This window comes from Silurus meridionalis, chromosome 16 (genome assembly GCF_014805685.1).
Source record: "Silurus meridionalis isolate SWU-2019-XX chromosome 16, ASM1480568v1, whole genome shotgun sequence".
Taxonomy (NCBI): Eukaryota; Metazoa; Chordata; class Actinopteri; order Siluriformes; family Siluridae; genus Silurus; species Silurus meridionalis.
The window spans coordinates 15,634,127-15,644,931 of NC_060899.1; the positions used below are offsets into that span (position 1 = coordinate 15,634,127).

The 10,805-nt window shown below is 41.9% G+C and overlaps 1 protein-coding gene across 1 annotated transcript; it reads left to right on the forward strand.

Moving 5' to 3' along the window:
• On the forward strand, positions 1-3,675 carry myl9a (myosin, light chain 9a, regulatory). The gene is made up of 4 exons (XM_046869192.1): positions 1-153; positions 2,063-2,269; positions 2,375-2,536; positions 3,046-3,675. Exons 2-4 carry the CDS (start codon positions 2,083-2,085, stop codon positions 3,219-3,221), a joined length of 525 nt encoding a protein of 174 aa, XP_046725148.1. The 5' UTR covers positions 1-153; positions 2,063-2,082; the 3' UTR covers positions 3,222-3,675.
• Positions 3,676-10,805: the final 7,130 nt, after the last annotated feature.

Sequence of the window (10,805 nt, forward strand, 5' to 3'; positions counted from 1 at the left end):
GAGCGGCTGCCTGAGGCACGATGTTGACCTTATTGGCTGAGTCACGAACGAGGAGGTGTGGTGAAGAAGCTGAAACATTAAACAAACGGTCCATGCTGAGGGAGAACCAGGAGCGAGACCGAGGCTCTGAACCAGCTGCCACTTAACACCGAGGTGAGCATCACACATCACAATCTTCTTCTCGGACACGCTGTTTTGATTTTTTTTTTTTCCATCTGGAAAAGTGTTCGCTTTGTGGTATCTTTCTGGAAGATTTACTGGACCGTTATTTAAACATGATCGCAGATGCCAGATGTTTAATTCTGCTGCACTGAAAAAAAAAACAACTCCAATTGCAATGACATTTTGCAGAAAATTAAATTTACTATTTTTATGCTGATTTCTCATTTCTGTGACGCTAAATAAATATTTCTTGCTCATGTCAGTACCACCATTAAATTTACTCTGTTCTTATTTTCTAAAACTTTTCCCCGAAAGAAGGAGCAGGAGCGCTCACAGAATCTGATTTACTTCTCTAAAGACCTCACGGATCAGGAATTTGGCTGTGCAGCTAAACCCTTTTACAATCGTTCTGCAACGGTCCAAGAAACACAGATTGCAGACTTGTATAATGATATATTTAATGCCACTATTGGATAAGTGCAGATGAAAGCTGCTATGGAGCACATAGAAGCAGAAATAAACATCTGATAAGATTCTTGTTTCCTCAGGGGTTAGATAAGGTAAAGAGGTGGGGGTGGGGGTGGGGGTGGTCGGGGGTTGCGATGGGATTTCAGCTTCACAATGAAATAAACAATTCTGGTTACAGGCCGTGGTGATACGTGGACACACTGGCGAGACAATTTCCGAGACAAATATAGATGAGGTTCAGCAAATAAGAGTCGAACGTTATATAGCAAATGTGCAGGAAATCATGGATACCTTGAGTATAGTTTGATTTTATAGATATTTACATAGTCTAAAATTATTAGAATGTTGAAGACGTTGTTTGACTGTCCTCTGCACCATAGAAACCAATATGGACCCAAAAAACTCCACTTTATGTTCATTCCTAAGATCAAGTCCCAGATCCATCCGTATCGGCGTTTGATTTGTGATTGAATTCCAGCAGTCAGACACGGATGAGTTCACTGCCGTTGTTCCACAGAGGGATGTGGGCCAGATGAAAGTGGTTCGTACGGGCCATTGCTCTTTTGCAATATGGGTGTGTCATAGACGGCTGAACATTCTGAACGCTGTGTGAAGGCTGTAATTGTTTGATGTTTGACCAGTAATTAATTCTATCACTGTCTATTTTTTTTAGATTGTCATCAACTTACAAAGCGTCTCGGTTGAAGAGTCTCACGGCTGTTTGCTGGTGAATTCGCTGATTTGTGCAAATATTAGCTGCTTGGCAAACCCATTGATTATTCTCAAGAACTTGTTTTGAGTTTATGGTGCTCTGGTAAGAGTGCTGTAGTTAAAACCAAGACACATCCATGACCAGGACTAGGCAAGATCGAATCTTAAGGCCATTCAAGATGGAATTAAAACGAAAACCAAGCTTGAGACCGAAAAACATCAAATCTTTACAAAAAGTTTGCTTTTTTCCTCAATTGCATCAATGATCACGATGCTGTTTGGATCAATGAACAGAGGTGGATGAAGTACACAAACCATGTACATGTTTTATTACTCAAGTAAAATTAAAAGTGTCCCTTTAAACTTTAGTACAAAAGAATTTGCCTTCAAATGTACTTAAGTATCCAAAGTACTATAATTTATTACTGCTATAATTTCCTTATTATCATTTTTGTAACAAGACTTTAATCAACTCAGTTTATGTGAAAAGACTCGAATGTGACTATCAGAACAATGATGTCATGGCGAGTTCGAGTTTGGAGTTTCTTCATCATTTATTCCTCTCTAAAATTCAGTGCTGTGTAAAATCATACACCAGGTATTAATGTGGATTCATTCAGCTGCAGGTTGCATGCAGACTGCTTTTTAACATCCAAAAAACCCTTGAGGAACATCTTTTAGCGTGAACGAGACATTTATCAATCATGCCTTTCATTTAAAGGTCAACACCCTTCTGCCAAAATGTCTGCTGCCAAGCGTGCCAAGGGGAAGACATCAAAAAAGCGCCCCCAGAGGGCAACTTCCAATGTCTTCGCCATGTTCGATCAGTCCCAGATCCAAGAGTTCAAAGAGGCGTTCAACATGATCGATCAGAACCGGGATGGCTTCATCGATAAAGAGGATCTTCACGACATGCTCGCTTCGCTTGGTAACTGTTCAGAAATGATGTATAGGTAGCTTGTAAGAGAATATCATCAACACGGTGATTTGAACACATGGCACACTGCTTCCTCTTGTATTCTGTTTGTTTTAGGAAAGAACCCCTCAGATGAGTACCTGGAGGGCATGATGAGTGAGGCTCCAGGTCCGATTAACTTCACTATGTTCCTCACCATGTTCGGAGAGCGACTCAATGGCACTGATCCCGAGGACGTCATACGGAACGCCTTCACCTGCTTTGACGAGGATGGCTCAGGTACGATTGTTTTGTTTTTATGTAATCTGATAAAGCGACGATGTAGCTATTGATGGTATCATCCATCATCTAAAAGGTGGAATCAAAACGTTTCGAGAGTAGCTCTGTTTACAAGAAAGTACTTTATTTAATAGTCACAGTAACACAGCGCCCCCAGCGTTCCTGCCACTTCTGAAATGAGTCCTGGAAATTTTTTCTTCGAAGCACCTTCTGCGATTCACACTAAATCTCTGCAATGTCTCAAAACGGTGACCTTTGAGCGGGATCTTCAACTTTTTGGAAAGAGGGCGAAGTCTGCAGGAGACAAATCTGACTCAATCACTGACTTTTGAAGGTCGGTGCTTCCTGTGACTGTGCGTGCAGCCTTGTGCTGCCATCTGTTGGCGTGTTACAAAACTAGTCTTGAAACATTTTGATACCACTTCGTATGCTAGGTATATTTTCAACGTATTTTCAACAAATCAATCTTCAAATTCTCCTCTCAGAATCCTACCTGTCTCATCCTGCAGGTTTTATCCACGAAGATTATCTTCGTGAGCTCATGACCACCATGGGCGACCGTTTCACAGACGAGGAGGTTGACGAGCTTTTCCGTGAGGCACCAATCGACAAGAAAGGAAACTTCAATTACACAGAGTTCACTCGCATCCTCAAACATGGTGCCAAAGAAAAAGATGACATGTAAACAAATCAAAAAAGCAGGATACCAGATATATTCATCTGAAATCAGGACTTTTCTCTAAATGGTGATTGTATGCTGATGACGTCACTGTGTACTGCATAAGAAGTACTCGAGTGGTTCTTGTACACAGATTAGGCCTGGATGAGAGAGGTATTTACATGAAACAAAAAAGCTTATTTACAAAATCATTTTGATGTCTATTTAGCCAGGATTATTTGGCTGTCTGCAAAACCACCGCCTATCCAGCATCATGAAGGCTTCATTCTGCCATCTTTACTGCATATTGATATCATTATATGGCTAAAGTAAAATAAAAAATTAAATCCACCAACAACAGCTATAAAATAAGCATTGTTGTAAATTTGGCTCTGAACCCAATCTCTTTCTAAGCCTCTTTCTTTGTAAACCGAATAAGAAAGATTAACTGAATAAAGTAACATTGTTTTGGTTTCCACAATCTTCCATTGTTGTTGCGAATAAAATAACCCTCTCGTGACTATAGTGGAATTTGACCGAAAGCACCACAAGACATGGAAGAACGTGGAACACTGGAGATCAGTGCTTGTGATCCACCCTGTGGTTAGAAGAGAATGTTGGTCATCAATAGTGATAGTTTATTTAGGATAATGGTAAAGAAGTTATAGCTAAGCGGTTCAGACATCCAAGGATTTCAATTCACAAACCTCTGGAAATCAAATCAACTACAATAAGCTACTTCCTGGTAGGTAAGATATTTGTTATAGAATTCTGAGAGTATAACAGACAGACCCAACTAATATATGAAACATTTACAACCATTTGCACAAAATAGGCTTTTTTAATGATGGAGTTTGGTAGTCACCCTCATCCAGAGCAACTTACAGACTTCAAACCCCTTTTCCATCAATTAAAACATCCTGATACTTATTTTTTAGATCACAGACTAAGAGTCTCATCAGTCTATAAACCCTGTGGTGAGAGTGGAGGGAACAGTGGAGCAGAGGTAGAGGGTGGAGGGAACAGTGGAGCAGAGGTAGAGGCTGGAGGGAACAGTGGAGCAGAGGTAGAGGGTGGAGGTAACAGTGAAGCAGAGGTAGAGGGTGGAGGGAACAGTGGAGCAGAGGTAGAGGGTGGAGGGATCAGTGGAGCAGAGGTAGATGTTGGAGGGAACAGTGGAGCAGAGATAGAGGGTGGAGGTAACAGTGAAGCAGAGGTAGAGGGGAGGGAACAGTGGAGCAGAGGTAGAGGATGGAGGGATCAGTGGAGCAGAGGTAGAGGCTGGAGGGCACAGTGGAGCAGAGGTAGAGGATGGAGGGATCAGTGGAGCAGAGGTAGAGGATGGAGGGAACAGTGGAGCAGAGGTAGAGTATGGAGGGAAGAGTGGAGCAGAGGTAGAGGGTGGAGGGAACAGTGGAGCAAAGGTAGAGGGTGGAGGGAAAGGTCACATTCTTACCTTCTCACAGCCTCTCAAAAATCCCCAACACCAATAAACATTTAAGTGTTTTTTAGCCAAAGAGAAATAATAAAAAATGAAATTTGTTCAGCTGCAACCCTAGAAATCAATCCTTGACTAAAGTGTGTTCCAAGACAGAGGATAAATGATTATTGACTATGCACATGAAGCACTGAGAATGCTATCACTTTCCATGAGCGAGTCTCGTTGCTAGCTGTGGTTTGTATATTTCATAAATTCGTAAAGCTTTATTTGGACATTTAGCTCCTACATAACTCTCCTATTTATCAGTACAATCCAATCTGTTCTCCCATAAAGTATGTGTATGTGCTCCTACTTTAATTACCATTTCTCAGACCTCTGGCCTTCCTCTGCTGCCTTCCGATGCTGAGCTTGGACTCCTAAAGCAAACAAATCTGTGATGTTGGCCAAGATAAGCAGCGCATGCCTTCCTGCACCACCCTGTTTGGAAAAGAATGAGACTCGATATCGGAAATTCATCCCTTCAACTCCACCAAAAAGAAACAAACACTTCTTTTTCTTGTCTTAAAAAAAAAATCCCATTACATCTTAAATAAAACTTTATTTTTTTGCTGTTTGTAAAATGATAATTCCCCCATCACCCCTATAGTCTACACAGTATAGCATTTCATCACCGATTCCTCGTTCACTTCATGTGTAAAATAACCATTTACATTAACAACGTTGCCCTTTCTTGTGAAAGTGAACCATGACACAGGGACACCTGGACACCTCTGGAGCTCATGAGGACGTATCAGAGCCAATGCTCCATTCAGGAAGATACATAAAAAAACGTGAAAAATGAAAAAAGGGGAGGAGACAGTGTCCATATTGTGTAGCCTAAAATGCATAAGGTATAAATTTTACATAATCATACCCACATACTTGCAAATTCACCTGCATACAAAAGGTCTCTCGTAAACTTGACCCCAAACGGTGGAAAATCGCATCACACCCTATGTGGATCACTAGATTGTTACCCAGAGTGCACCAGAAAAATAAAACCTTGACAGATAAAACAGCCGACTCCGGATAAAGCTTTAAAGGTTATTACATGTTGTTTGGAACCAATATTTCACTTCTTCTGAAATCTTCTATGCATGACACTGAGCATTTCCCAGTTTTCTTCTTAACACAAAAACACCCCAAAACACCAGAACTCATGAAATACCACCCTCTGAGCAATTACACCAATCAGGCATAACATTATGACATTATAACATGTGAAGAACACTGAAGATCTCTTCATCATGGCACCCGTTAGCGGGTGGATTTATTTATTAGGCAGCAGGTGAACGTTTTGTCCTCAAAGTTGATGTTAAAATCAGGAAAAATGGGCGAGCGTAAGGATTGGAGCGAGTTTAACAAAATTGTGACGTCTAGACGACTGGGTCAGAGCGTCTCCAAAACTGCAGCTTTTGTGGGCTGTTCCCGGTCTGCAGTATTCAGTATCTATAAAAAGTGGTCCAAGGAAGGAACAGTGGTGAACCGGCGACAGGGGCGTTGATGCACGTGGGGAGCGAAGGCTGGTCCGTGTGGTCCGATCACATTGCTGAAGAAGTTCATGTTGTTGATGCTCGACGAGTCACGACTGTTTTAGCAGCAAAAGGAGAACCAACACAATATTAGGCAGGTGGTCATAATGTTATGTCTGATCAGTGTATAATGTACTGTAATCGGGTATCATCTGGATCACGTATCTCAACACTGGTCCTCGAGTAGCCCTGGCCAGTGCGCTTTAGTGTCGACTCATTATTGTGCCATAAATAAACTCTTGTGACAGCAGGGACACGGAAACCACGAGCAGCGTCTGAAAACATTCCCTGTTTCCGTTAGCAACATGCCCACGCTTTCACGGCACAAAAGTATTCGGACACCTGTTTTTTTTCTTTTTCTTTCCCCTCCCACCTTTATGTGGTTCTTTCCCAAAACGTTCGCACAGAATTGGAGGCGCGCAATTGCATAGGACGTCTTCTGAAATATTCCCTTCACTTGAACTTGGAGAAACAAACCTGTTCCAGCTCCATGAAGTGTGTGGAAGATCTTCAGCTATAGAGCTTTTCAACACCTTTTGGATGAATGTGAACGCAGACTGCACCCCAGGCCTCCTCAGTTCACCTACACCAGAACATGACTTTACTAACAAACTCAGATCTGAACGAATCTCCACAAAATCTAGAAGAACATCTTGCCAGAAGAGTGGAGCTTTTTGTGAGAGCAAATGTGGAATGGGATTTTCAAGAGAAAAAAAAATGACCAGGTGTCCTCAAACTTTTGTCCATACACTTTATGTAGTGAGGGCGTGGTTTAAGACCGAGCTCCTGATCGTGTAATGAAAAGAAACAGAGGATTTCTGTAGCTAATGTAGCTAGAGGTCATATTTGTTGCTGGTCCCTGTAGCTTTTGTTCAGCCACTGATTCAATTTATATGAACTGATATATCTTGCTAGTAAGGGTATTAACTTGCTACGAAATTTGACCAACGAATTTGACCCAAATCTCATCACAGCGTTTGAGATTGAAATCGGTGTCAATAAACGACCTGGTAATAAAAGCAGAGTACAAACCAGAAGTCCCAATGCGACGCTCCAGTGCTAAAAAAAAAAAAGAAATCCCCAGAAACATTAAGACTCAAACGTCCAGATTTACACGAGACGTCCTTCACGTCGTCCTTTTGTCCCGTAGTGGTTTTGAAATGTACAAGTTTGTGAGAATCGTTCCTCTAAAACAGAGGGAAGGAGCTATAAAAAGCAGCCTCGGCCGATCGGTCTGTTGAAAATCCGCTGGAGTCGGTCCTCAAATCACTGAGTCGACGCGAGCTGTAGCCCTATTAACGTTGTGATGAGCCGATGGCGGACCTTCTGTCTGTCACCGAACGAGTTGAGGCGAACGATCCGTAAGAAAAGGGTGTGAGAGGGGACGAAAAAGCCTGGGAGATATTGCTATACCATGCAGAGATCTAAAACATTAACACTAGCTCTGGGTTCCAATACGAAACATGTTGGTTATCTACACACACACACACACACACACACACACACACACACACACACACACATCTGAGGTAAAAAAAAAACGAAAGACCCAAATAAAGGACAGAAGATCACAGAAATGAACATGAAACGAACAATTTCAACCCCACAGCGTCGATAAATCCTTAATAACACAAAGCTTTTCATGACAGAACTCTGTATTCACACGGAGCTGCAAAGGAAACATGGGGTGAAAAAAGCAGCTAATTATGAATGTAAAAGTGCTCCATCCAACACGCTGGAGCTGAATGTAATGCAGGTGATCAGCCAGGATGGGGGGCTACCAAGTTAACAAACGTACCGATAGCTACCAGTTTATCATTGTTCAAATCATCACTCGTCAGACGTCCGTAACCCTGTAGGACACATGGTCACACACTGACGCTAGAACCAGCCGTCGCGCCGTCACTTTGTTCCTCGGGAGTTTGGTGTCGATTTACATCTGAGACAGAAACGTGCCTTGAAGTTTGAACCTAGAATTTTGCTCGAGTGATGGGGATCGGATTCTCAAACTGGTAGCAATTATCTCAAAGTAAACCTGTTGAAGGTTCAGATCAAATACAGAGGGACGGAGGATTTATTGGGTGAAGACAAAACAGTGGTTGAATTGATCATTGCTTATGGATCATCAGTTATTGATGAATGTTGGGTCATTATTTCTTGTGGATTATCAGTTATGAATGAATGTTTATGGATGATCTCTTCTAAATGATCAGTTTTAGATGAACAGTTATGGATTATCAGCTTATAAATTGGTGTTTATGGATTCTCGGTGGATGGACTACAGTTTATTAGTTATAGGGTATGGATTATATCTTCTGGATTATTGCTTATAGATTAACGGTTTATCAGTTATTGACCATTTCTAGTTTAGCGTTTAGAGAGTATTAATGAATAATCAGTAATGGATTCATGTTTATAGATTATCGCTTATAAATGATCGGTTATGAATTACGTATGAAGATTACTTTATGGATCCGTTAGTTAAAGTGTGTCTTCTTTTAAAAAGCGTCTGATGGCAAAAAAATATTTTCTAACACAGACGAATACATTGAATATCTCTAATATCTGAGATTATTTGGATTTCAGGGAGCGATGAGCGGATTAAAGCGCCGCTGCATCAGGAAATGATGTGATGTGTTATGACTGCATAAGTATAATGTATCCGTTATGTTTTGGACTGAAACCATAACTCAGCAATTTACAATCCCGGAGTGTGCGATAAAGCAGTGCGGGACGGAGCTTTAATATGAACCCTGTACTTATTGCTGAGATCAGGGTGTGGTTCATATAACAATCAGTCACACCTGAAATCATACGACACGTTTTAGCTTCGTTATGCAGAAAAATCAATAAATAAAAAAAACCCACAATGCTGTTAAACCTGGGGTCATGTGATGCGCTCGGATCAAACAAAAAATGAAAGCTGATGACAAAATAATGCAGCAAAAAAAAAAGGAAGGAGTGCAAAAATATGCACATTTGGCAGATTCTAAAGCTAACGCTTTTGGGCAATTTGGAGGGGTGGCGTGGGGGGTGGGGGTGGGGGGCTTAGCAGCGCCATATCTGTGCTCTGATTATCTAACGTGGCTGTAGGGAGCGTGAATGTTCCTCAGAGAATCATGTGAAAAATATTGGAATGAAAAATATTACATGCATGAAAAACAGGAGCAGGAGCCCCATACTGAAGATGCTTCAATACTGAAAAAAATGTGATTACGAACAAAAAGTGTAAAAACGACTGGCAACCCAGCATGAATAAAATATCACTCGGACAATTTAGAGTTGAAATGAAACTAATTTGAATCCCAATCCTGAGCGTGTTTTCACAAGTGTGTGAAGCCAAACTGTAACAGGGACCAAAAACCTTTCTATCTGAAATCTCAAATCTGATTGGCTGATTGTTTCTTTTTTTTTTTAACAATGAGTTTGTACCTGCGCACTTGGACGTGTAGATCGGAATCATCTAAAATCCCAATAACGATTATCACAAAAACGTTATCGCTAAAGAGGAAAGAGTCACTGCGCGATATGGAGACGTTTTCTGGTTTATTTGGAAGGAGTCTCCAGTGTCAGTGCTCCGTAACAGTCCAGGATTTTAGGACAGAAGAGTTTCACGCTTTCATTTTATTAAACTGAAAACAGAGAACGAGGGGAACGGAAACGGGGTAACCATAAGCAGATAATAATTATGCGTCGTGCTTTAGTAAATAAATCGTGGACTTTAGAATTGTTTTGGATTCCTTATAAGGCAAGTCACAAAATGGAGGCAACGTAAGCAAACAGGAAGTTGAACAGGAAGTGGTATGTGGCACATCGCTGGCCCGTGTGAACGCAAGATCATAATCGGGTTTTTTAAGTTTTTGTTTTTTACCCTCAAAGCTCGGGGTTGATTTGTTGGCCAAAAAAAAAAAATGAATGCCCTAAAATGACCAATAATTGACGATGATGAGGATAATGATGATGATGAGCATGATGATGATGATGATGATGATGATGAAGGCGAGGAAAGGAAGACCACATTGCCGTAAAACAAGTGCACACGTGCAGAATCCTGAGTGCGTGCTGGGAGGGGCGTATCTGAAGAGAGGGGGCGGAGATTCTTAAAAGAGGAGTGGGGTATCTGAGGATTGTGGGTGGGGAGTCTAAGAAGGGGAGGGAGAGTGCGTCTGAGAAGGGGTGGAGTGTCTGAGGAGCAGGCGGAGTGTCTGAGAAGGGGTGGAGTGTCTGAGGAAGGCGGGGTGTCTGAGGAGCAGGGTGGAGTGTCTGAGAAGGGATGGAGTGTCTGAGGAAGGGGCGGGGTGTCTGAGGAGCAGGGTGGAGTGTCTGAGAAGGGAAGGCAAAGATTATGAAGAGGGGGCAGAGTGTCTGATAGAGAGGCGGGGTTAATGAGGTAAGGGGCAGGGTGCCTGGGGACATGGGTGGGGTTTCTGATGAGAGGGGTGGGGTTTCCGGGAAGGGGGTGGGGCATATGATTCTTTAGAACACACTCCCATATAAACACACGCGACGTGGCGTCTGAGATATGGAGACGATTTACAGGCGATATATTCTGTGAGATAATTACAGCTCTGTAAAATTATAACTCATTAGAACCAGGAG

Bases quoted from the DNA above. Each gene is read 5' to 3' on its own strand.
- myl9a (XM_046869192.1), top strand. From the start codon at position 2,083: ATGTCTGCTGCCAAGCGTGCCAAGGGGAAGACATCAAAAAAGCGCCCC. The intron at 2,270-2,374 runs GTAACTGTTCAG...TGTTTGTTTTAG, and splicing joins CGACATGCTCGCTTCGCTTG to GAAAGAACCCCTCAGATGAG. The intron at 2,537-3,045 runs GTACGATTGTTT...CTCATCCTGCAG, and splicing joins CTTTGACGAGGATGGCTCAG to GTTTTATCCACGAAGATTAT.